The 26198-nt window shown below is 33.7% G+C and overlaps 4 protein-coding genes across 5 annotated transcripts in view; 2 read left to right on the top strand and 2 right to left on the bottom strand.

The window, feature by feature from the left end:
* Window positions 1-4549: 4549 nt before the first annotated feature.
* Window positions 4550-8071, bottom strand: LOC133185901 (E3 ubiquitin-protein ligase TRIM71-like). The gene is made up of 4 exons (XM_061321194.1): window positions 7795-8071; window positions 6697-6863; window positions 6355-6505; window positions 4550-5702 (listed from the first exon to the last, which is right to left on the bottom strand). The coding sequence occupies exons 2-4, from the start codon at window positions 6827-6829 to the stop codon at window positions 4811-4813; spliced, it is 1176 nt and encodes a 391-aa protein (XP_061177178.1). The 5' UTR covers window positions 6830-6863; window positions 7795-8071; the 3' UTR covers window positions 4550-4810.
* A 684-nt stretch (window positions 8072-8755) lies between these two features.
* Window positions 8756-11251, top strand: LOC133185900 (uncharacterized). The gene is made up of 4 exons (XM_061321193.1): window positions 8756-9213; window positions 9519-10227; window positions 10503-10889; window positions 11003-11251. The coding sequence occupies exons 1-4, from the start codon at window positions 8756-8758 to the stop codon at window positions 11234-11236; spliced, it is 1788 nt and encodes a 595-aa protein (XP_061177177.1). The 3' UTR covers window positions 11237-11251.
* Window positions 11252-11686: 435 nt separating this feature from the next.
* LOC133185899 (uncharacterized) lies at window positions 11687-14067 on the top strand. Its single transcript, XM_061321192.1, has 4 exons — window positions 11687-12159; window positions 12397-13099; window positions 13206-13592; window positions 13756-14067. The coding sequence occupies exons 1-4, from the start codon at window positions 11720-11722 to the stop codon at window positions 13996-13998; spliced, it is 1773 nt and encodes a 590-aa protein (XP_061177176.1). The 5' UTR covers window positions 11687-11719; the 3' UTR covers window positions 13999-14067.
* A 723-nt stretch (window positions 14068-14790) lies between these two features.
* LOC133185301 (synaptotagmin-1-like) overlaps window positions 14791-26198 on the bottom strand; it is a 31243-nt gene continuing 19835 nt past the window's right edge. The window contains exons 7-11 of one of the 2 annotated variants that reach the window (XM_061320433.1): window positions 24587-24754; window positions 23472-23648; window positions 19605-19722; window positions 18748-18881; window positions 14791-16750 (exon numbers count right to left, since the gene is read on the bottom strand). In XM_061320433.1, coding sequence (XP_061176417.1) covers window positions 16565-16750; window positions 18748-18881; window positions 19605-19722; window positions 23472-23648; window positions 24587-24754 — 783 coding nt within the window. In that variant the 3' untranslated portion in view covers window positions 14791-16564. Of the gene's footprint in view, window positions 16751-18215; window positions 18350-18747; window positions 18882-19604; window positions 19723-23471; window positions 23649-24586; window positions 24755-26198 lie in introns of both variants that reach the window. The other variant, XM_061320432.1, reaches the window with a different exon arrangement.

The following is a 26198-nucleotide window of genomic DNA, read 5'->3' as shown; positions in this document are numbered from 1 at the left end:
TTTAACATACTTGGTCTTATATCTTTATTAGGTCTGGTCCCGGGATCATGATACAGACTTAGACTTAAGTCAAAATTTCAATCATCTATACAATGTTTATTACTTGTGAACTGAAACTCTTAATTTGCATACAACAATAGTATATTGATGCAAAGTTAAAAAGCACTTTAATTTCAGAGTGCTTGATTTCAAATCATTTCAGCTCAATATACATTTTTTTGACTTAAGCTTAATATGTTTCATGATCCCAGGGCCTGTAAATATTAGAAGAAAGTAAATCTAAGAACGCATTCAATTTGTCTAGCAATAGGGCAAGTCTGAATGAAAAGCCTTAAGTCTTTTTAATTTTGATTTTATGGATTTGATTCACAAGTTCATCCATTGAAAGAGGGTCAAATTAATTAGGAAGTAGCACTTAATTACACGAAGACATTACATTAGAGGAACGACTATGTAGACTGAGTTACATTGCCTCACGCTTGCTAAATGCTTCCATTCCTTTTACATATCTTTTGCCCCAGTGACAAATGAAAAAAAAAAAAACAAAATTGAAAATACTGAACGAAGATACAAAACAGTTTGAAGAATGTACTTGTATGACGAATGTGCAATTTGACAAAAATGTTTTTAGAAAATAATAATAAAACTTTGCGTCCTTCATACAAAAATAGAAGAAAGCAGATTAATGGAAAGAAATGTAAAACTATAGAAGATAGAGGCAGAAAGATGATCCAATTTCAGAATGAAAAACCCTTTCATTCGATCGTCTTTCTTTCCGCTGTGCCAGTGTCATAGTGGGAGTCAAACCTTAAAACATCGTGTCATGTTCTTAGATTGTTGAGTAAAATCTGCATTTATATTTCCCTACCGCATTCATTCTTTCTTTGATAAGCATGCATACTTTTGCATTCCTTTTTTTTTTTTTTTTTTTTTTTTTTTTTTTTTTTTTTTTTTGCCAAAAGTTACTTGTTGTGTGAATACTGGCGTTGTTCTAGTAAATGGAAGAAAATAAACGGTACATAAGTATAATAATACATTTTGCTATGAAAGCTGGTTAAGAAACAGTTTGCTGATGTTGACACATGAAATCTGTCACAATTTACAGTAATATTACAAGAATAAATTTGAAAATTACTTTTAACTAGTTGAAACACTAATATACTTGCATTTATTGATATATAGAGTAGAATAACTTTATTCTGATACTATTAGTGCACATAAACATTTATATATTGACTAGTATTTCAGATCTGTATTATAAGTTTTCATCATTGCAAAATAAAATAATGCACGGAAATGTGATTTTTTGTTTATTTCTTTTTTAAAATAATAATGAAATAATATTATGATCATGAAAAGTTATTCACAGCTGGAAATTCACGTGTTATTACAAGGAATGGATTAAAAATCTGAATTTGTTTTTATAATAAAAAATGAATTCACAGTCTATTGTAAGTGTAAGACCAAAAAAAAAAAAAAAACAAACAAAAAAAAAAAAACCAAAAAACCAAAAAAAAAAAAAAAAAAACAAAAAAAAAAACAATAATAAATTTACATTTACATTTCTGATAGAGGATTAACCCTATTCAGTGTCATATTGCATAATGAATAATGTTACATCAATATTTGAGACCTGTTGGATGACAGACTAATATTGGGTATTAAGGAAGACTTACAGTCTATTGAAAGCAGTATTCTGGCAAAAATAGATGAAAATAATCAAATCAAGAAGTGCGATTCGTTTTCCACCATCAAATTACAGTCCCTGAAGCGTTCTACTTTCCCATTTTTCCGTTCGCTCACCGTTCGTTCACCGTTCGTTCAGCGTGCGTTCACCGTTCGTTCACCGTGCGTTCACCGTTCGCTCTCCGTTCACAGTTTTGCGTTCACCGTTCACCGTGCGCTCGCGTTCACCGTTCACAAAGCGTTCAGCGTTCGCTCTTCGTTCCGTTCACTTTGCGTTCACCTTGCGTTCAGCGTTCACCTATCGTTCAGTTTTCATTGCCATTCGGAACTCCGAAGTGAAAGGACTTATCTTTTTGTAGTTAAGGAGTTACAGTTTTTTTTTAATTTATTAACTAACATATCGTGTTTGAAGAATCATTATTTCATGAGGAAAAATGTCTACGAAATATTTTCTTATTATTTTAACTTAGCTGTTAGGTTATTTATTAAATTACTCTGGAAAATAAATGTTGTTACAAGCACATTCTGTACCTATGTAGAACGATGTGAAATATTAAATTTAACTAAGGGCAATGTGCAAATACTTCAAGCACTGCAACATTTTGTTGTTTTGTTAAAGACGAAAAATCGTTTATGGAGATATAATTATTCAAGTCAAATAATTACGCAGCAAAATTACGAAAATATTTATTTCTAATACGTTTTTTTTTTTCAATTACTACGGAAAATATAATAGAACTAGTACTAGTTCTGAGAGTTATACATAGTACTGCGGATATCCTGTTAATTTATTATCTTTAGAACGAATTAAATTGATAGTGTGGTTAAAGGAAATATTTATTTAAAATGTAATGCACTACAGAATTTCTCTACTGTAATATGTGAAGTCTATAGTTATAGAGAAAAAAAAACTTTCTTCACCGTAACTTTATATGTTTGCTAATCGATATGATTAATACCCCCCCCCCCTTTCCCCCTAAATCGGTGACTTAGATAGTACCATATTTCCAGACTGTTTTAATTAACGTTTTAAAAAAAAACTACGGTCTTTTTTAGAAAAAAAAATTCAGTCTCAAAACAAACATGCATCTAAAAAAGTCACAAAACAATAGTAGATCAAAATGTACAAGTGTCGGCGTAGTATTTGAAATTGGCAGAGAGTATGTTTCACATTCAAGTGTTAATGCCTAATGTATTTTACTAATTTATTATTCAAATGTTGGAATCAAATCTAGAAATGATAAAAATAAATGTTATAACTTGTTGGAAATACTCGCACTTCGTCTTCGATGTGACGAAACTTTCACACCTGCACAGTGTCGAATGATTTTGATTGACAGGACAAGCACGTGGACTTCGTTTGAACTTGAAGCAGGAAAATAAAAAACGAGTATGACTGTCAAACAAATGGATATGATTTGTTGATTAAAAAAAAAGCTACTTTCACTGTCTGATATATTTAGAAAAAAATTTCCGAGTTTTTGTTTGATATAGGTACAAACATTTGGTGAAGCCTGAAAGGCGGGGGGGGGGGGGGGGGTTAAAACTGAATATTACTCTCTCTCTCTCTCTCTCTCTCTCTCTCTCTCTCTCTCTCTCTCTCTCTCATTTGTCTGTTTAATAAAAACTATAACACCATATTACTTAAATATCAAGTTTTGAAAATTGAATTTATAACAAATAATATGAATATGTATCTTTGCATCATCATGATCTTGTCCGAGTATAATCACGGCCATCTAGAGATGCATGTAGACGTCTGCTCAATAAATCATAATGAAAAATAGAAATGACACATAATATGTTATTGTTTTAAATATTTAAAATACGAGCGTATAAATGTAATTAATTTTTTTTTCATTACTTTACACGAAATGGCCTTGACACGGAGATATATATATATATGAATATAAGTTACAACCATTTTAATTCATTCTATAAATCATAAGATTTCTCTGATTTGTTATCAACTAAAAATAAACATTTTTATTTTCCAACTAAAAACAATATCTTTTATACTTCAGCGTTCGGCAACAATTGCAATGTTTTAATGCGATAAAAATCGTGTGATTAAAAATTTAATGTGCATGCATCGTCTTTCTGAGGACAATTTTGGAGAATTTATTTTATTGACTTAATTATTCATTCATTTATTTGTTTACTTATTTATTATTATTATTTTTTTTTTTTTTTTGCACCTGACATTATAATACAATAAAATAGTTTCAATGCAAGGAAAAGATCAGAAGCATTCCGAATATATCGTTCATCTTGCGTTCATTGTTCGTTCACCGTTCACTTTGCGTTCGCGTTTGCGCTCCGTTCGCGTTCTGCGTTCGCTCACCGTTCACCGTTCACACATCGTTCACCAAGTTGCGTTCAGCGTTCACACATCGTTCACTCACCGTTCGCTCTGCGTTCGTTCAGCGTTCGTTCACCGTTCGTTCAGCGTTCGCTCACCGTTCATGTGGGAAAGTAGAACGTTTCAGGGACTGTAACACATGAATATATGAAAAATAAGCGTACTGTTTACGTAGGGGATTACGTTTTGCTTATCGATAATCCATTGTTTATGTGCACTTATCACAAAAATTTAAAAACAGATTGGCGTCATGCACAAGGATTACTCCGCGTTTTTGTTTGAGAAACTTTAAATATTAATCCAAAGTAATCAGAAATAAGCTGATGCAAATCTTTAAACTGATTTTTAGCACTTTTTAGAAAATAGTCAATTAGAGTGACATGGAAATTGTAGTAAACATTTGAAGAAAAAAAATAAGCAAAAGACCTTTAGCTTTAGAGTTTAATTCTTTTGTCATTAATAATACAACAAAGAAAATTATTACTTAAAACAATAATCCATGAGTAATGAGAGAAATGTCTTGGCAAATATTGGTAAAATTGAGAAGTTGTTATTGGTATTATAACATACATGTATATCTAAAAATATCACAGATGATACAGCGTATATTAAAAGGCTGCAGTTCACTGCTCTAGAAATACGTACCGCCTTAAAACTGTAAGCGAACAGTAGCGCAATCTAGTTTTATAACAGATCTTTATTATGTCAGTCATCTTTAGTACTTTTTTAGATTCGTTTTTAACAAACAGCTTTTACAGTTTGTTATCTGAATGATTGTGGGGTAGGTGTGCGTCGTTTGCTAGAACCTGGTCTAGTTATGTGGCAGTGACATGGACGATACCGAAAAATCTTCAGGGAGTGTGGACCAGACAAACTAAATTCCGTGGTCACCAAGTGTCCCTCTGGTCCCACTGCGCATGCCTGCACGCATCCTGCTTGATCTGTGGGACATATGGCTTGTTTGATGAGCGATCCCCGATCATTGTATACGTTTACAGTGTGGTTTAGGGAGTCGGCCACCAGAATCTCTCCCATTTTATTTATAGCGATTCCTGAGGGAATCATTGTCAATCCTTCACCATGTGAACGGGGTGAAAATTTAGAAACGTATCTACCTTCGTAGGTAAAAAAATTTATCGTCGAGTTTACGGCATCACATACAATGATTTCTTGTCTATTATTAACACATATTTTGCATCCAAAGCTATCACGAGATATTCCTGGAATAGAAAATCGATGTATTAGCCTCCCTCCCTTTTTATATACCTCTAAGGTCCTGCGTGTTGAAGACACAATCACATGACCACTGTAGTCACATGCAATACTGTAAGGTTCATCAACTGTTTCGAACACACTCCGGAACTGTCCGCCCTGTGTGACGATCTGAACTCTTTTGTTTCGTTTGTCCGCCACTGCCAAGTCCCCGTTCGGCATTTCCGCCACGTCTGATGGCTCGGAGAACTGAAGTTTACCGACTCCTCTTTTCCCGATTTTCCCAATAAATACGCCAAAAGAGTTGAAAATCTGTAATCGATGGTTCATGGTGTCCACCACTATAATATCGCCATCACGTGTCGTTACCACGCTCCGCGGGAAGTTGAAATCCCCGTCTCCATGGCCACGAAATCCTACATTGAACAGCAGCTTTTCGGGCCTGATAGAATGGTAAAAGTAAGAAAATAGTCTTTTTTAAATCAAGAATTTCAACTTTATATTAATATTATCGAATCTGTGATATAATAATATTGTTGTAATTTTTCATCAGTATAGCTGTAAACAAATTCACTATTAAATAATGAAAGTAGCAATAGCAATCCTATAGACAAACCGCTACCAAATAACCCTGTCCTTGACCTTTTGTGAAAAATAAAGGTCATATTTCATTTCCATCCACACCAACATTCTTTTCATTACCAAAGTGTATTATACTGTGTGCATTTTCTATTGAACGTATAACATTGACTCCCAAACAAACTAGCAAACATTCCTAAACCACAAAAGCCACAGTTTACCATACTAGTGTACCTCTCCTCCTTAGGTACTGGAATCAAAAGAATAACCTGCTTCCTGGAAAGCAATCAATGTTAGCTCACAGGTTAATGCCACAACAAAGACTTTAAAGTTATTTTGACTGTTGCATCTTTGCATCAAAAGTATCCATTGATGTCAAACATTATAGAAAAAGCTGTCATGTCACAGTTTCATTAAGTTGAGAATACTATTTTTTTAGATGCCTTCTTCATTGCAGTGAACAAATGTCTATAGTATATAATTGTAGATTACTCTAAGTACCGAAATGTACTCACTTTTTGGTCCCGTCTGAGTATGTCTCCTTGACCTTAAGGTTGAGGGAGGTGGCGCTCCGGATTGTCTCCTTGAGTCCCTGGGACAGAAGCCAAGTCTCCCAATCCCGGGAATCAACCAGGTCTTTCATAGCCTCTTGTCGGCAGTCATGGGCTAAGTAGAAAAGAAAATTCTCGTTTTATCTGAGATTTGTGGAAGTATTTGACAGATAACACTTTGTTTTGCTCAACCACAATAGGTTAATTTTTTCAAATCATGACTTGTATTAATTAAAAACGATGTAATAATAAAAGTTTTGATTTGTTGAAAATAAAGTTTCTGAAACAGAAATAAGGAAAGCTTACCTCTTGGTCTCCTAGGAAATATGGTGGGCGCCTTGTTATGGTAAAGTTCTTTGTAAGTGGCGACCGGGTATTTTAGTTCCGGGGAGGTGTACCCATGACCATACAGCCGGTATCGAGACTGAAAGTCCACCATCTCTATTCAGCAATCACAACACGACCATAATTACCTAGAAAAAATCATTCAAATGGTAACCTATATATCATTTTTCTTTATTTCCTGTCCCCATCACGGATTCTATAAGGATTTCTGGGTATTAAGATATGAGCTTTGTTCGATTTGGTTTTCCTTTTTCTCGTATTTTATTAACCGCTGCAAAACAACTACCGTAACATATTATTCATAAACATGAAGTAGCATTTCCGTAGGAAAATGGTTTATTGTAGTTTTACATATAAATCAATACGGTTGCATTTCAAACAGTCGATAATTTGGCTAACTTTAAACCTGTTAAAAAGAGATAAAGATTTTAAATGCTAAGAGTGACTTAGATTCGTCCGGATTGTGCTTTACCGTATCTTCAACATATTTCAAGATAATCTCCTCCATAAAAAGATATCACGATTCGATTCGATTTAAATGTCAGACCGAGGTGTAGATTTGGGAACAATTTGTTCTGCTGTGTTGTACTGCTGAAATCGACTTTCTCACAATACAGATATATTATTTTTCAAACACTGGTCTGAACAGGGAGTTTAAAGTCGAGATTTCATTGCTCTTTTATGACCTATTGGGGGATCAATGCAAAATTGCCTTGTCACAAAATGTGTAGAGTAAACAATTACTGTTTGCTTTAAGTTTAACCACAGACGTTCAATATATATTAACTGATTTCAGCATTTTAGGTAGAAAAAAAAACTGCATGACACTCGAAAATCTGATATGTTCACGAATATGAAAAACATATTAAACAACATAGTCTATATTTCTAACTAAATGTTCTTGTTTTGTTTTTGTAATAAATATATCAAGCAACTTTTAAATGTCCATTCTTTAATTATAAATAGTCTTATTTGTTTATCTTATATTAGCAGACTGTTAGAATGAAAATTAATTTATCTACGGAAAATAAGAAAAACCATATAACTTGTATGTCTTACTTGTTAAAAAAAGATAAAATCCGTTGATCACTATTAGTTGTAAATACTTCTCATCTTCAGAATCAGCTTGCTTTAACGTATGCACACCCGTAGCAACGGAAGTCACGGGCGAGACGAGACTTGCTAATTTGAATTTTTAAATGTCTAACACTTGAGACTCTTTAAACGGTTTATGAATGTAGAGACTTAATCTATGATCAATTTAATTAAAATATAACAAGTGCTTGAACGTTCGATTGCTCAGCGTTGGGCATTTTTGAAGAATAAATAAATAATTATTAATTGATATTGAGAAAGAATTTGAAATCCTTATCGATGTTTAAGGTTAACGCTTTGTTACGGATCTTTTCTTTAAGATAACGATCCAGAATCGATAACTTGAACAGTGCCAATTTGATATACCGATAAATACCCTATCTAAGACGTGAGCTTTGTTGTATTTTGACACATTCATTTATGTACCTGTCCAGGTATCTTAGAGAACAGTAAAGAGAACATTGAGACACTACTTACCTATAAACATAAGATACCTTTATTAGATGATAGCTGGCATTGATAAGACGGTGCCATAAACTTTACCAACAATTCTGAACCACGATAATTTATATTTGCCTTTATGTTTCTTATAACAATGTCTGTACCGTAATGACACATACTAGTATGCAAAAGAAAATTACACATTTTGGCTTTGGGTTAATTTTTTTCACACGAATTTTCAAGGAAATATCTCCATACTTTGTGAATATTTTCTTAGATAATCTTGCCCTACAACATAAACTTTTTCAACTAGCTATATTGTGTGTTAAAAATTATATCAAAGCAAAATGGAAAAAAAGCCAACAAGCCTTTTTTTAACACATTGAAACGTTGAAAGCCATAATCTCACCAATGTCACATACGTGAGTGATCTTGATCCATATCAATTCGACCATTCTCTTATATTATCAATGTTTACAATAAAATGGAAATTGTAACAACATTCATTATATGTCTCGGATGTTTTCGCAGCATTCGTGCATCCAGTATAGGAAAACCTGTTTATCCTATTACAGCTTCTCTTTTCCTCGATAGAACGGAAGTTTCTGAGTGGAACAACACTTTGGACCAATTTCAGAAACAGGATGGCGATACCGTGTGGCTAGAAGCACCACCACTGGTTCGCCGCTCAAAAGAAGACTTGCAAAAAGATCCAGTTTTCAAATGGTGCAAAGAGTATGACAAAGATACAGCGAAGGAGGTCGACTGTTTTACGCATGCGCAGCAGGAACTGGCTAATCAAGGTCTTAATATAATTTCCTTTGCAAGTTACCAGTATGAAGAAGACTTCAGCAAAGTTATTGTCAAATGCCCAAAATATGACAAGAGGATTACGACAGTTTATACCTATTTTCGTATTGTCTTGCCTGGTAAACATGATAGGTAAGTTGTACCTGTATTACAACTTATGGTCATTTACCATATCCTATTAACTTTGGACATCTTATACTGATATATGATATTGGATTCTTCTTATCACATTACAGGGGAGTCTTAAGTATCTTAGACTAATTATACAGTCTAATAAAAAACAAACAAAAAAAATTCAAATGACATTTTTTTTAATTTTGGGTCAGATTTAGGTTTTAGAGCTATAAACATCTCTTCGAACACTGTCACTCAGTGGACAAGAAATTTGATATATAAGATTATATTCAATTCTCAGTCTTGTATGAATTATTTTTCAGTGGGTCATGCGAATTTAACGGGATGGATGTTGTTGTCCTCTTTACTTCTTTTTCTGGACCTGACGCTCAAGAAATATTACTTGAAAGTGCCTCTGTGAGGAATATTTCTGTCTACTTCGGAGTGCCGCGCCTTCCCAGAAGCTGGGAATTCGGAAACATCGACAAAGAGCTGCTGCCTGCATATTTTGAATGGGTACGAAGAGTTATGGGAGATCACAAATCTAGATACTCAAACAAAACTATGGAACTATATTCGTTGTATTCAGTCGTGCCCAGTAAACCTATTCGAATCCCACTTTATAAAACACTAAAAGGATATTACATATCTGATGACGTCAACATGGGTACTGTTGACAGATATGGAGACATGCTGATGATATACGCTTCATTGGTTTCAATTGCCAAACTGGAAGTGTGTAAATCGTTGAAACTGGCTATTGCTCCTTCGATAGACATGACAACTTTCGACCAAAATAGAACAGTAAAGGACCACGTGACCGGATTTGGATACCTTGTCGAAACGTATGTGGATGTCATAGCCGTGCACGAAGGCCGTGGTTACGGGAAGGCATCCTACTATTGGCCGACACAAGCCAATCAACCTGTAAAAAATTTGGATCCGACACTGGATAAGATTCTTCAGCGAATAAATCCCAGCTGGAAAGAAAATGGTACTTTTAAGGAATGGTTCACTGGGAGTGTTTATGAGGTAAACATCAAATCATGTTTTTCCAAACCTGTGTAAAGTGAAAAAGATAATTTTGCTAATTTAAATTTTTTGAAGTATTTTGAGATGAATTTGAATTGTTAAAATGAATTTAAAAAGTAAAATACATGTACCCCTGTCTTCAAGATGACACACGAATTCCCTTAATATAATCCGCATAGGTTTGCCTTCTGAAGAGACAAATCTTAAGAAATCACGCAGGAGTTACATGCCATGCTTTATTTCACCCACTATTATCACTGTGTCACTACTTTCAGCTCTTCCAAGCTCTTGGAAATAAAACTGCAGAATTAAAAAAGCGACACAAAACTCTCGAACTATGGCTAGGAGTAGAGGCATTCGATGATTTGAACGACGATCCATGCATACCACTCACTAGCTATAGCAAAAACTCAGTAATGGACAACGTTAACAAGAGAAGATTAGACTTCGCCTTGTCACAGGGCGCCGCTAAGGTCCAAAAAGTGATTGCATTTTCATGGGATCCTGATTTTACATGCACCACAAAGAGGCATAATGTGACGTTGTCAGATGGCATCATACAGGACGCTAAAAGGCCTGTTATATTCGAGTGCCGTTTTCATTCCCCACAGAATGCTTCAGTCGTTATGATTGGTATCAACATCATGGGCTCTGGTTTTCATGTGAGCAGTTTTAGTTTATTTTCCTCAATACACATTCAAGAGATGCATGTTATATAAGTAAAAGAAGAGAACAAATCAGCAAAAGGCACCATTACTTTTAATTTCCCTTGTAGATTGATTGGGCGGATAAAGATGGCCAGCGTCATCAAGATACAGCCTACGGTTGTTATATTGAAGGTGACTATGGTCATTACCATCCCCTAATCCCCTCCCTTGAGTACGTTCAGGCCTGCGATCCATGGGACGATTCTCAACTTTCAGATAATGGTTACGTCAAAGTGCAAGCACTGGAAGGATACCAAGAATGCATATTCGAATACGACTTTTCTGACGTTTTAAACAATTAAATGGCTCGTTTCAATACCAATAAAAATCTGGGTTTTTTTTTTATTCACACCTTTTTTACAATATTACACATTTAGTTTAGTGCAATATGATGTTTTTTTTTTAAATAGATAGAGAGATAAAGAAGAGAGAGAATTAAGAAAACAACTGATTCTACCTATTCCAATGCGCATCAAACTTTTCCTTTCCACCATTTTTATAAGAAATAAATTGTGTGTTTCATATTAAAATTCATTTGTGATATTGCAGCACTTATATTTATAGGTTTCTTTGTAGTTGAGACACATTCATTGAACAGTGCACGATTATTTTCAAATTTAGTAATAACATATAAACACGGGAATACCTTGTATGTTACACAAAAAGTTACAAACTGAAAATAACATTACGTGCTCTCTGTTTTTCCTGATGTTCCATGCAACCTTGACTTTGCAGTGCATTATCAGACAATAGATAAGTAAAAGACTCTTATCACCAAAGTCAACATGAAATCAGGATTTTGTCCGTTATTATTATCCCTGTCGTTCCAGTGTGTATCTTGTGTCCCCTCTACCCCAGTTTATCCTGTTACAGCCGCATTGTTTGAGGACCGGTTCTCGCTAAGGGAATGGAATGACACAATAGATCTGTTCAAGGAAATAGGCGGCGACACTGTTTGGAAACATGCGCCACCTATGGTCCGTCGCTCAATGAAAGATCTGCAAAATGACTCTGTGTTTAAGAATTGTGTGGAGGATGGGAACGATTGCTTCTCGCAAGCGCAAAAGGAACTGACCAGTAAAGGTCTGAAGATTTTATCGTTCGCAAGTTATCAAAATTCGGAAGCGTACGGTGAAGCCGTACTCAAATGCCCACAGTACGACAAGAAGATAGTAATTTCAAAAGATACTTTCTATAGAATAGTGTTACCTGCAGACGATCAAAGGTAAATGTTACCTAGTATGTGCCTAATTTGAATACTAGTATGCTGTGTAACATCTTTTGCCTTCGACTGTGTTCGAGTTTGCTTGTAAAGTTTAATTTTGAGGGTAGGTTAACGGTCGCAGAACATTACTCTTTGTCAAATAGGCCTTGTCCGGCAAATACAATATTGGTAGGAAATGAAACCATGACTCTCCTGAAATTAATACCATTCAAACGTCCGTGCTTTATGTCTTTTCAGCTCCCCCCAGTGCAACAGTTATAATGGGAAGAATGTGATTGTCTTGTTCGCTTCTTTATCCGGCCCTGATCCACATGGACTTCTACTTGAGAGTGCTTTTGGCAGGAACGTTTCCGTGTATTTTGGAATCCCTCGTCTCCCTCGACTGTCTGATAAAACGGTTGACATGCAATTGAGGACAGCATATTATGGATGGGTACAACGAGTCCTGCAGGACCACAAAAGTAGATACACCGTCAACAGATTCCAAGACTTCTCTACCATCGGAGGTAGAAGCCCCATCACGAAAAAGTTCCTTTACGATACAGTTGTAGGATATTACATTTCTGACGAGGTCAATCTTGGAAACGTAAAAGAGACACAAAACATTATTTCTGCCTATTCCGCTTTGTCTTCGACAGTGAAAAGCCTTGTCAAAAAGAGAACAGCAATCTCTCCTTTGGTGGACTTGACCACATTCGGATCGAACAAAACAATAGAGGACCACGTGCAAGGACTGAGGGTGCTTGCAAAAACCTCTGTTGATGTAATAGCCATCAACGAAGGGCGTGGTTACGGAAAAGCTGCGTACTACTGGCCGACACAAGAGAATTTACCTGTATCGCAAATCGACAGCTCTTTAGACAAGATCTTGCAAAGGATAAATCCGAACTGGAAAGTCAATGGGACATTCAGAGATGGATTTACAGGCAGTGTACATGAGGTATGACTATTCTAGAACTATTAAACAGGTACTAATACACATATTTGCTATTTGTTTCCATCACGATTGATATCAATTTCATCGAGGATTCATGTTTTATTCGTAGTTGTTTCGTGCTCTTGGAAATGAAACCTCGTTCCTCAACCAAAATTCCTCAAAGTTTGAACTTTGGCTGGGTATAGATGCGTTTGATGACTTGAATGATGATCCTTGTGTTTCTACAAAGAAGGTTGAGAAGACCATGAACGCAGTCAACAAGTCCAGAATTGATCTCGCACTTTCTCACGGGGGTTTTGCTGTGCATAAAGTAGTTGCCTTTTCTTGGGACCCTAATTTTACGTGCAGGACCAAACGATTTAAAAATTCTCTAGCAGACGCAATTCTGAATGATTACGATCGTCCAATAATGGTCGATTGTCGCTTTCACTCCTCGGCTAACCGTTCCGTTGTTATCCTTGGGATTAACCTTTTAGCCCTACAACAAAGCTTTAAGGTACGTTGCAAATGAGTGAAAAAAACTTAAACGTTCTGTGCAGTGAAAATTTGCTATATGTAATGAAGCTATAGGTGTGTTGTAGTGCTATTAGCCTTGCAGACATGATTTCAAGATTTTATGACGTGATCATCTTTAAAATACTGTTAATTTATTTCTGTAGATCGATTGGCCAGACAGAGATGGAAACCGCCATACTTCTAGTGCTTATGGTTACTATTTTGAGACTGATTACGGGTTAGATCACGGACTGATTCCTACCATTATCTACACGCAGACCTACGACCCTTACAACGTCATTGACCTTGCAGACAAGGGTTACGTCGCTGTACAAGCCGGAGGTGCCTACAACAATTGCATTTTTGAGTTCGATTTCACTCGAGAGTCGAAAAGACCAAAATTTTGAAATATGAGCGATTTCTTATAATTTCCATCTTCTTTTTCTGTGGCGTAATTATCAACCTTCCCTGTTATTTTGTTTCGGTATATCCATTCAAGTTTGTAAATCCTATTAACATACATTTTGAATTTGAAAAAGTCTTTTTTTATGATTTGTTGATAACCTCAAGTTACTTGTGGAAAGTGAGAATATTGTTCTTGTTATATTTTAGCGTGGGAACATACACTAAATTTTGTAAATATCAACATCAAAATACATGATGTTACCATTCGTGATAAAAAAAAAGTGGTCTTTATCTCTGTTTCTGCGGCGGTTAATTACATGTAATATAGCCATTCGAGAAATAGATCATTCTGATTCAGATGTTAGATTAGTCTTGCTCACCACTACCACGCTAAGACACCGTCAGCTTAAGGTTCATAAACCCTCTGCTCACTCATATAAAATGTTTCTCTAACTCTTATGATTTTCCAAATGAAATACATGTATTTTTTAAGTAAAATATACACAAAAATAGCATAGCTTGCGAGGCAAAATTGGACAAAAAAGACACTTCAACTTGACAAGATTATAAAGGAATAAAAGACATTTATGACATTAACACAGTTATCTCTCTTATCAGAGTGTCGATGAACCTTAATAGGAATACAGATAGCAGTGTCGTGGGTTGTAGTCAGTTTTATTTATACTACATTTCCATGTTTGGAAAAATTGTAATGTCCCCAGATTCAAGTCGATAGCATGTCTTCCAAAATAAACTTTGGAAATTTAAGTTGACCAAAAGAAAAAAGGAACAAATTGTAATTTTCAGACACAAATTTTATTGAACCACTGACTACAGAAGGTCTAATAATTTGACACAAATTCGTGACCAGTTTGAATTTGAATGTGGATTTCTATTGAGATACAGTATTACTACATTAAAGTAACACCACTGTTTAAAAGACAATTTGGGACATGCCCTTTGATCTTCACAAATTAAAATAGACTATGGTTACTATTTATTACATTGCATTGCATGCATTACATAGTAGGTCTGTGGTTGAGTCCTATATGATCAATAAACAAGAATTTAAACAAAACAAACTTCAACAATAACAACATAAGTGTTAATCTTGTTCAGGGGAAACAATCCCTGATTTTTGATGTGTATTCAATGTCAATGTCTTTTTCAGAGATTCTAAACGTAAAAGCAGGCATTTAGCTGGAATTCAAAGTAAAGGATTTCTTAATAAATAGTTATTCAAAATGTTATAAATAATAAAAGTAATATACAAAAATTTTAAATACTTTCCAACAACCTAAAATTCACAATAAATGCCATTATTTCTTGTAAAGTTGAACAAAAATTGGATTTCCTGAATTAAACATACGTGTTTGTGTAAACGTGATGGAATGTACTGATAGGAATGTCTGTATGTACAGAAATGAGACAGGATGATTTACATCTAGAACACAGGGTCAACTCTTAATGTCCAAAGAAAGATGTTTTCCTAGAATGACTGCAGAAATGGCCATCTCTCAATGTCCAAAGATAGCCATTCCCCTATATTGTCCACAGAAATGGTAATCTCTCTAATCCAGAAGGAAAGCTGTCCTTCAATAATGACCACAGATATAGTTATCTCCCAATGTCCAGAGAAACTCATCCTACTTTAATGTCCACAGAAAATGGTCATCTCTCCATGTAATGTTATAGGTGAGATTCTATCATAGCTGATCATTTTTCAATCACGTTAAGTTCAAGCATTAATCTTACCTTGTGTTTGAAAAAAATTAAAAGTTTTGACACATCAGTTTTTAAGTACTGTTTTCTCTTTTAAACTTTAAGAAAATAAGCAACAGAGATGATGCAGCAAATTTTAAAAAAAATCTTTGATTTTCTATAAAATTCAAAGATAACCCAGTACATCAATATCAATACAGCCAGGTGTAACTGGCTAGAAAATACATTACAGAGTGACTTTTGAGAAAAAGATTCACATCGCTAAAAATTACTGACTATCACAGAACATATTCATAAACCGGTTCTACAGTTCAACAACCTCATGATAAAACTACTGAAACCAGTAACCTGTACCTCCCCAAAAAATACTAATTCATCAACTTCAAGACATCTTTGTCATATAGCCTTGTATGTAAAACAGATTCCCATGCACTTCAGTAATTCAAAACTATATACCTTTACAACAAATGGATTATAATAATTATTCATAAATATTTTTTTTTATATTTCACACGTATCTCATGTTTACTCAATACCTCACCATCTACTGAGCTTTGTGTAATTGAATTAAATATCAGGATATACACATAAATATGGGTCAGTTTATGGTGATATTGCACGAAAAATTGGAAGAGTTGTCTTCCTTTGTTTTTCAAAACGGATCCCAGTTTCCAACGTAAGATGTATCCAAAACTTTAAATTCACTAATGATGGGCAATTCATCGAAATATTTCAACATCTATGCTACATTAAGAAAATGTGACCTCATAAACAGCGCCATAACAATGAAGAGTAAGTTACAAGGGCAGAGAACTGTGTCACTGCTGTGTCTCAAGGTTTTTATTTTTAGCTTTTCTCCGGTACTTCCTGTAGGGTATGCCACTGGGCAATGGGTCGACGTGGGTTGGCCAGCATGTCACTCCAGTGGCGAAGCTCTGTTCCGCTTGAGTTGCATCCCAGGACGACACGCCCGATTGGTTCAGAGGTTCCTATTCTGTCATAGTCCACGACAGTCACATACAGCTGGACTTTCTATACATAAACAGAAAAAGAATAAAGTTTTCCCTAGTATATGAATAATCTTTATTGAATCTTTGCATTACACTTAGTTGGTATTTTAAACTGTGATTTTTGAAAATCCTTTGAAATATGTGCTGTACTGTTTTCAGATTATGACATTTGTTAAAAACTTTTTTTTACAACTTTAATTCAAGAAAATATACGTCAAAAGTTTTTGTCTAAAAACTTTGAAAACATTTATTTACAAGTGAGAGTAAAAGAAAAATCAAAAAAATTCAACAAAAGAGTGTAAAATTTGGACAGTGAATTAATTATCAAATAGGATGCAATATTTTAAGAAAACTGTAAATATAGAAGTTGTATAATAAATGACAATTAAGAGACATAAATGTGACATGCACAGAAATACAAATATGATGTACACCAATACATATACCATATATAAAACATTGCAACATGCACTTACCTTAACCTTCTAAGGCTTCAAACTTACTGTTAGTTCATTTACATAAAATATATATTATACCTACCATTTTAATACCTGGTGTGTTCATTTTCTCTATGTGCTAATTTGGAATTAGGAAATTTACCAGAAAATGACTTAGTTGTTTCTAAGAGCTGGAGGTTCCCTAAAGCTGAAAAACTTGTGTTTTTACAAGTTAAATATTCTAAGATTGTACAACCCCATAGGACGCACAACTGACCACAAAGATCTGAAGTAGGACACAAAAATATACACTACACACAAACTACATTCATACTGGCACCAACAGTCATGTGTACATGTGGGATCTACCACTCAAACACCACTAGGAATTACATGGTGATCAGCAACTACAGATTACAAATATTACAGGTATTGCAGCTAAGCAATAATTGTAATCATTTTCTCAGAGTGTACGTAATACAAGCTTTTGGTTAGGTCTGACTGCCAAGCCAAAACAGTTCACAGAAAAAGAAAAATCTTAAACAGAATTGTCAATAAATACACTGCAATTCCAGTGCAATCATTTTACAGTTCTTGTTTTACTCATGAATTTAATCCTGAAAATTTACTACAGCTTCAATATTATAATGATTGACTTCAGGTGCATCATGTGTACTCAGCATTTTGTATGTACTATATAAAGTGACTATGTTTAAATTACTGGTTGGTGATAAAATTACTTCCATTAGAAGTAATTTGTTTTTCTGTGAACAGTCATTGGCATTTAGGATATACCAGACAAGGATATGTTTGTTAGCTGCACTATGTATGAATACTTCTCATATAATGAGCCACTAGGAACTTGGGAAGATCAGCATTAGCCATTAAACTTTTCTTGTTCAACACAAACAACATGTTAGCAGGGGGGTTAAACTTTGGAGAACAAGACATTAGGCTGTACACCAAATACTTTTTTTGGTCTAGGTTAAAGACAAAGAGCACTACTGTGTTACACATGGCCACCATTAAACTGGTGGCCTAAACTGGTACCTGTATCTGCTCAAATGGCACCTCAAAAGTGAATGACTCGTTATAGTACGGATTAAGAGTGCACTTCTTGATGGTGGTTTTCTTCTTCTTGACCCGTTTCCCATTTAACATCATAGAGATTTTAACATATGGATCTGATTAAACAAAAACAGTGAAAAAAGATCAAACATTATAAAATAAATTCCAGAGTACCCAAATATATGGCATGCATGATAAAAAAAAAAAATCCTCAGCATAATTGCCAACACTGCTCAAAAAAATTATTTCTGAAAAAATACAGAAGAAACACTGCACAAAAAATTTTAGAGGACATATTTCTTTTTAAAAAAAAACACCATTTGATAGGGTCCTGGTTGTTGCAAGCTAAATATGATGAATAGATTTGCATGGCTGCAGTAAATTTTGAAAATAATTTGTTTCTCATCTTTAGTTGGCCATTAAGCTGAGGAACTGGTTACAAAAGAAGATAAAATATAGTTAACACCGAGAGGATGTACAATAAAAAAAAATATCCCAGACTGCAAGCAGATACCTGAATCTGCTCAAAAGGGACCTCAAACGAGAAGGACTCGTTAAAGTAAGGATTCAGGGTATTTTTCTTAATGGTCGTTTTCTTTTTCTTCAGGCGTTTGTTGCCCTGATAGAGAGCTATTTTCACATATGGATCTGTTAAAACAGAATTACAGCTCTAAACTCATATTTTCCACTAAATGTATTCTTATAACTTGAATTTGGTATTTTTTTTTCATTGATGTATCTTTTTTGAAACACTGATTTATAAATTTAAAGATCTGTAATGAATATAAAAAATGTTACATGTCAGACACAACATATATATACACAGATATCAAAAAATGGTTTGAAAATAAACATTTTCTATATTAGCTAAGCCAGCATCATCCCCTATGTGAAATATGGGCACAAAGCAAGTGCTAAAAAATTTTGAATTCAAATTATTTTGTTTAATCATTCAAAGGACAGAAATTAATCGTTAATATTAACAAGATAACAATTACTTATTTAAACATTTCTGCAAAAATAAATATATCTTTAAGTTCTAAAACGGTTATCTATAAACAAGTCATTCCTGCATTTAAATAGGGAGAATAATTTTTTTGAAAAATGCACAAATAAAAATTGACACTTAATTAGGATATTTTTCAATCAATATAGTAAAAAAAACTGTGATAATTTATATAAATCAGATCACATTCTTTTTGGAAAAAAGAATAATCCAACACACAACACAGACTGAAACTCTTACATTGCTTACAGGAATATGGTAGATTTTATCATTATGCTTAAAAAATAGATGTGATTTAATTTTCTTACACATTTAAAAAGAATCCCAATATCTCTCTCTATTTTTTTTTTTTTTTTGGTTTTTACCTGAGAGACCGCCAACATCCATCTTTTTCAGATTTTTGGCTTCCAGTATGACGACTGTTAGTTTCCCCGCTGTAGGAACATACCGCAAGGAGAAACAAATATCCCCAAGTTTGTTCTCCTACAAATCAAAAGAATCAGAATTAACACCATCAGTGAGTCTTATCTATACTCCAATTAAAAGAAACGTATCATTTTGCAAAATATCTATGGGTTTTCCAAATTGTTACCATACATAAATTACAAGATTTTTTTTTGGTCTTTTCTGTTGTGAAAGGGTGCATGTACATTAATTTTAGAAAATGTGAAACATTCTAATATCCCATCCCATTTATTTCTTTGTACTGCTTTCTAAAGCATGTCAAGACTCCTAAACATTTGACATGAGTCTATTCTGTATATTATATGCAGTGCTTCCAAGTTCATTAAGAGATACAGAATCCACACATATGAGGACAGTTCTGTACATCTGTATCAATTGATCTCCCTTCGTGTGTCAATCCCCTATCTGGACTTCCAGCAGGAAGTTTATTCATTTTAACAGCTCTGGCTCAGAGCCAATCCATAATGCCCTCAAACCACGCTGTAATATAGGTGGGCAAATATGAAAGCATGATTATAAAGACAATGTATTGATTACTTGAAAATTTTTCATAAAAGGGTTTTCTCTTCAGTATTCAATCTTTGCATGTGTTGTAAATGGTGAGCTTCGTTAAACGAAAAATACCAAAACAAACAAATCAGATATGATTAGCATGGGCTTCAAGGCTGTGTATTGATTTGCCCATCTGGTAAAGCTAAAATCATGTAAATCATCTACAAAACAGATATAAACTGCATTGAAGAGAACCAATAGTCCATTATTTTCCGAGATGGTCCCTAGGTGCCAGAATACGGATGATTACAGAAGTACTTCCTTAATTAGCTAACATCTAAAATACAATTCAAAACCAGAGATGCATTCCCAATCTACGTAAGCAGATTGAAAATCCTACGGGAAATCTGATTGACAGAGAGGTTTTATTTCCTCTTATAGGCTTTAAACTGGTTCGCCTTTGGGGAACCAGTCTATGCACTAGTTGTCATTACCACATCACATAAATCCCTACTTCAGATTTTTGTTGATTGTTCTCTTATGTACTTCTACACTCTGTATATGCCATATCAAATTAAAAACCTAATCAATAAAGGTCAACTAATGAACTCATGAGTTATATACTTTTGTGGATAATTACACTCTGAGAAGTACATTCTCTATTATTCCTCAATACAATTATCACAAACAAGTTAATTGAATTTTCTTGTGTTTACCCTCATTTTAGTAATGGATAAGCATCATCAAAGCTTGCTCACAAAGAGGTCATAAATTATATCTGTTTTGATGTTTTTATTTTTGAACCATGACCTTGACCTTTCACTGTACTTATATATATATTAAAATTATACTTAAGATCAAATATCAATTAACAATGACAATACCACTTTAGCAAACAAATAAACTCCCAAAGAGGAAATAAAATAAACTGTGTGTTTTGTCAATTCTTAGTACGCCTTGCAAATTTTAGATTTTTGGTCGGGATTCAAAGCAATATATGCTATGGCCCAGCTGAGGGGATCGTTGACCTTTGTATACTAATACATGTATATCCATACAATTCCATAAATAATACTCGAGATTTTTATATCAATTTTGAACATAAGAATAATTACTTTTTAAAAACCTCAATTCAACTGGTTTTGAGATATGATAACCCATTTTTGAAAGTGACAGCTAAAGAAGGGTATATTTTGTACATTCAAAATGTTATCATCTCACAGTTTGAATGGTATCCTGCCTGCAATCTATTGATCAGAAAGGGACCAGTCTACTCATAGTTATTATAGTTAAGGTCAAGATCTAGTAAATGAAAAGAGCCTACAGATTTCTCAAACTTGAGAAATAAATTCCTTTTATGATGCTTTATAACTATAGCTCGGTCAAATAAGGTGTATCGGGGCATAATTTGCAAGAAAACAAGACGAAAAACCATCTTGTAAACTGTCATTTTCAATGAAAAATTAAGAAAGCCAGTCACGAATATGGGAGTTTTTTTCCATATCAGACGAAGGAAATATATTCAGATTGCCTACAGTCTCTCAGAAAACGGTAATTTGTATGTTCTTAGCCTCTTCTTTAAAATAATGTAAAATTGAATATAGGTATCGGGATTACTTTTCACATGATTTCAAATTGAATGCCATGAAAATACTTTATTTTCTACATAATTCTATTGGAGCTGTAAAATACGGGAAAAGGAAAGTTTAAATTGATTATGATGTCATAATGGATCTAGCACTGAAAAGACGGTCTAAAGTCATTTACTAGATCTTGACCTTAACTGGTCTTTGGTTGTTTCACAGCTTTTCTTTAGCAATGGCTTGGCTATATATAGCTACATTTATGGTGCATTAATTGGTATGTGGACCAACGACCTTCAAAATAAAACTTGCAAATTGTGCTAAATTATGAAAAAATTATAAAGTGAATTAAAATTACATATATTAAAACTTTAAAACAGTAAAATTTACTTTTCAAAGTGTACTCAAATTGCATATATGTCTCTACAGTTCTAAGTGTTAGAATTGTTCAACATGTATGCTGCAGTGATAAAACTCAGTGCAAATGTGTTGTATAAATCTCCTGGCCAGTGTGAACTGGATAGGAGCTTCTTTAATAAAGGTATATACTATAAAATGTAGACTGGCATTGTAAAAAAAAAACTCACCAATAAAAAGCATATATAAGCAGCAAATTGAATTGAAATAATTTTTCATTATTTTGTAAATGAGCCCAGCTTATAGAACTATGAGTACATGTACTTTAACTTGTTTTTATGCCCCAAGATCAAAGTTATTTTCTTTTCTTTCTTTTTTTTTTTGGAGAAGGGGGGGGGGTATTGTTTTTGTCCTGTCTGACCATCTGTCATTCTGTGTTTCTGCTATAAACTTTAATCCTCCTAATAACTTTTGAACCATGGAGGTTAGAATCTTCGTTAATGACAGTTTTAGATATATATGTTAGAATTAACATTTTTCATCAAAGTTTTAACTGGCCCATTTTTCTGAAGGAAAAAATATGAAATATATCAAATCTACAAAGAATACGACCAGTATTTTGGAAGGATATTCTATAAACGGTGTACACTTCGGAAAACTCCACAAGTGGTCAAGTTCCGTCACAATGATACAAGTAGTAAATAATTCACATTCTTCAGCTTGATATCATTATTTATCTAGCTACTACATGTATTGATGGTCTTTGTTGCTGTTCAGTGCATGATGAAATGCTATACATAGGTTGCTTGACAATTTTTTGTCTTTCATAATATTACAGGAAGGATGTTTCATCATGCATTTTTGACTATGATAATTTATTTATTTTTATGACTTCTACATGTATTTAATCATTGCTGACCTCAACCACAGGATCTTGGTATAGTTATAACTGTGTCAATGTTTCAGTGCAGTTTATTGTTCAAATGCATGTCTAGAATGCAGTTGATATATGAATGTGTTCAGTGGGAAATGAATATCGGATGTTAACAATTAGTTGAATTATTGAGATGGCACCGAGTATTTAATTGACTAAGAAATACTCATGGATATTCCCGTTATATTATCACAAGGTAGGTACATACTAATATAAGGCATATGTGGCATGTTTCTGCTAGGTATAAGGGAAACTGCCTAGTATATGCAGTATAGGCCTATCCACTTTTGTCAGTTATTATTTTGTTCTTTATTTTGTTAAAACCCCATTAACTCATTAACTTTCATTAGAAAAGGCCACTTTCAGGACATTGATGTTTTTTTCAAACTGATCTTGTTTACCTTTTCAGCATCATTGTCTGGGCTGATTAAGTCCCGCCACTCCTCAATCACCTGACAAAGGTCTACAGTGTTTAGTGGGATTTTCACCTGTCCAATCTGATCATGTTTGGAAAATCTGTCAAAGTCGTAGATTGCAAATACTAGTGTCTTCCCTCCTATTTCTGCATATGGGACATTCTACAATACATGATGTGTATTTCTTGTTACATACATTTCACATGCAGTCTTACTGCCACTCAGTATTGATAATTTTGGAGCATCCTGACACAAAAAAAAAATTATAAACTAGCTACTTCAGCAATTTTTCTTTGTCATAATTCAATATTTTTAAGTTGAAAATCTCTTTACTTCCTAGTCAGGAAATGATTAAGCTTTTCTGTCACTTAGATTAAGTACAATGAAGTTTTAGTCAAAAATGTAGAATTTTCTTCATGTGAAAAGAGCTGAACTTTGCACGAGCCATTATGGATCTATATCGGAACCAATTTTTTCCTTACAACGACCATCTAATGGTACAGAATGATTGCATTTTTTTTCTTACAATGGCCCTCTAATGGTACGGTCTGATTGCAATTTTATGTTACAAAAATATCTCCATGAGGCAATTTCCAGAAAACAATAAAAGTTGGGTGTATAAGTTATCGATTCTAAAGTAAGGCGGAAATAATTCCCTGAGCTTGTCAGGTGGCAGTAAACATGGCTTCCCTGACACATAGTAACGATCTTTTACGGAGCAGTAGTATTTTTTCTCATTAAACGGCCCTCAGTTGAACACTCAGAAGTCATTTTAATTTGGTAGTTTTTATATTGCCTGAAACATGCAATCTATCAAGAGAGCAAGAGAGAATTGTAACAAAGCTTGGATAATAAACCATTTCTTACTTTATGTGATCTTAAATTTACTGAGACATTTACATTTAAAACTGCTTTATAATGAAGATCCTGAAGTTGTATCACATCAATATCACATTTCAAATACTGGACATTTCTGCCATTATATGTTGTGTGATGGATATGGAACATATAAAAAATATAATTGCAATATTTTCTTGCTCAATATATTACACCTTATATTGAATAACACTTATATGCCAAATCTTCCTAAGAAGATTTACCTTAAATGTAAATGTTTCATTAAAAACTGGGTTGAGAGTTTTGCGGTGAACTTTAGTTTCAAATTTCTTCTTTTTGTCAGGTAGGAGGTAAACTTTGACATAGGGGTCCGAGGTTCCTGACATGTCCATTCCTGGCAAATCGGCAGCTTGTATCACCCCCACTGTCAACTGAAAAAGACACAGGATCTTATAGGAGCCATTGCATACACAGTCTTATTGTTAATACAAGCCTACCACTATATTAATAATAAAGTAAATAAAATTATAATAGAGCAATACTACTCTGAATTATATAATTTGTTGATTTGTTCTATCATACACGACACTGCACTACGCAAGCATTAACAGGGGATTTTGCTTCAGAATCAAAGCTACCCATAACTTTTTTTCCAGGAAAAATAAATACCATGGAAGACAATCCTAATCTTCTTAATATGAATATGATGTGATCTACAGTTCAATATGTCTGCTGTTTGTCTGTATTTTTGCTGACATTGAGTTCTGAAGTAATTCAAGGATTTCATGATAAAACGTTATTAAACTGTTCACTAATTAAACGTTTGTGTCTCTAGATGATTTGTAATAATAGCTTTTGACAGATTTTATTGATTAAGGCAGTAATACTACCCCAGTCTCAAATGTTTATTAATTTTCAGTCTTGCCTGTAGCTAGGATGCAATATTGATCTACAGTGGACAACAGAATTCTAAAAAGCTCTACCCATTGATTTTAAGTTTGAAGGACTTGCATTCAAAGCCCCTATAAATTGATTATATGGGCAATTATTCAAATTAAATTGATCTCCTCACAAAAATTAGCTACCAATAAAGCGTGTAGTTAATACTCCCTTGGAATTCACTGATAGTGAAGAGAATCAATTTCTTCATTTAGTTCTCAGTCAAGGGTACCTTAATTCTTTCTAGGAATTCCCTTCTTTTAAATCAATTACTCTTTGCTTCACCTTTGATTATCAATTAATTGTAAATTTATTGTCTTAATCAATCAACAATTGTTAAAGAGGGGTGGAAAAATTTATACAAGCATGTACATATTTTTAAATTTCATATACAAAGAAAAATTCAATAAGTTTCTCAGAAAATTTTCCAAAAAAGTTGAAAATATCACAATAACTGTGTAATATTTGAAACTTTAGCATTTTTTTTAATTTCAAATCCAAACATTACTTTTCCTTTTTCAAATGAATGAAAGCTTTCATACATGCCAGGTCCTGAAAATCTCCGAGGGTAATTGTTAGACTATAGTGATATTTTTTCAAAATTTGAGATCTTTTGCATTTGTAATTTATGAAAAATATATAGATTTGCATTTTCAATAATTGCTAATGATGCAGACCAATTTTTTTTTCTTAACAACTACTATTTTAAAATGATCAGTACTTCATATGAATAAGTTTCATTGCATTCCACCTAATTTTCAAAATGGCTGTCCAGAAGTTCATATCATACAGCAGATGTAGCCTGAATTTTAAAGATGACATTTTTCAACTGTTACAAATCTATTTTAGATACATCTGTGAACTCTAGGGATGGGTATCTCCAAACATTTATGTATTGCAATAAATCATGCTTTTCCCCAAAAGATCACAATAATA

This window comes from Saccostrea echinata, unplaced genomic scaffold, assembly GCF_033153115.1.
Source record: "Saccostrea echinata isolate AGI-Se365-2 ecotype Australia unplaced genomic scaffold, CSIRO_AGI_Sech_v1 ptg000012l, whole genome shotgun sequence".
Classification (NCBI taxonomy): domain Eukaryota; kingdom Metazoa; phylum Mollusca; class Bivalvia; order Ostreida; family Ostreidae; genus Saccostrea; species Saccostrea echinata.
Note: the sequence above shows the minus strand (reverse complement) of the source record. Positions and strands in the feature narration are given on the sequence as shown.

Excerpts from the sequence above, each read along its gene's own strand:
- LOC133185901 (XM_061321194.1), bottom strand. The coding sequence starts at position 6,829 with ATGGTGGACTTTCAGTCTCGATACCGGCTGTATGGTCATGGGTACACC. Across the intron at positions 6,506-6,696 it reads ATTTCCTAGGAGACCAAGAG|CCCATGACTGCCGACAAGAG; the intron begins GTAAGCTTTCCT and ends TTTTCTACTTAG. Across the intron at positions 5,703-6,354 it reads TACTCAGACGGGACCAAAAA|GCCCGAAAAGCTGCTGTTCA; the intron begins GTGAGTACATTT and ends CCATTCTATCAG.
- LOC133185900 (XM_061321193.1), top strand. The coding sequence starts at position 8,756 with ATGGAAATTGTAACAACATTCATTATATGTCTCGGATGTTTTCGCAGC. Across the intron at positions 9,214-9,518 it reads TTGCCTGGTAAACATGATAG|TGGGTCATGCGAATTTAACG; the intron begins GTAAGTTGTACC and ends ATTATTTTTCAG. Across the intron at positions 10,228-10,502 it reads TCACTGGGAGTGTTTATGAG|CTCTTCCAAGCTCTTGGAAA; the intron begins GTAAACATCAAA and ends CACTACTTTCAG.
- LOC133185899 (XM_061321192.1), top strand. The coding sequence starts at position 11,720 with ATGAAATCAGGATTTTGTCCGTTATTATTATCCCTGTCGTTCCAGTGT. Across the intron at positions 12,160-12,396 it reads TTACCTGCAGACGATCAAAG|CTCCCCCCAGTGCAACAGTT; the intron begins GTAAATGTTACC and ends ATGTCTTTTCAG. Across the intron at positions 13,593-13,755 it reads CCCTACAACAAAGCTTTAAG|ATCGATTGGCCAGACAGAGA; the intron begins GTACGTTGCAAA and ends TTATTTCTGTAG.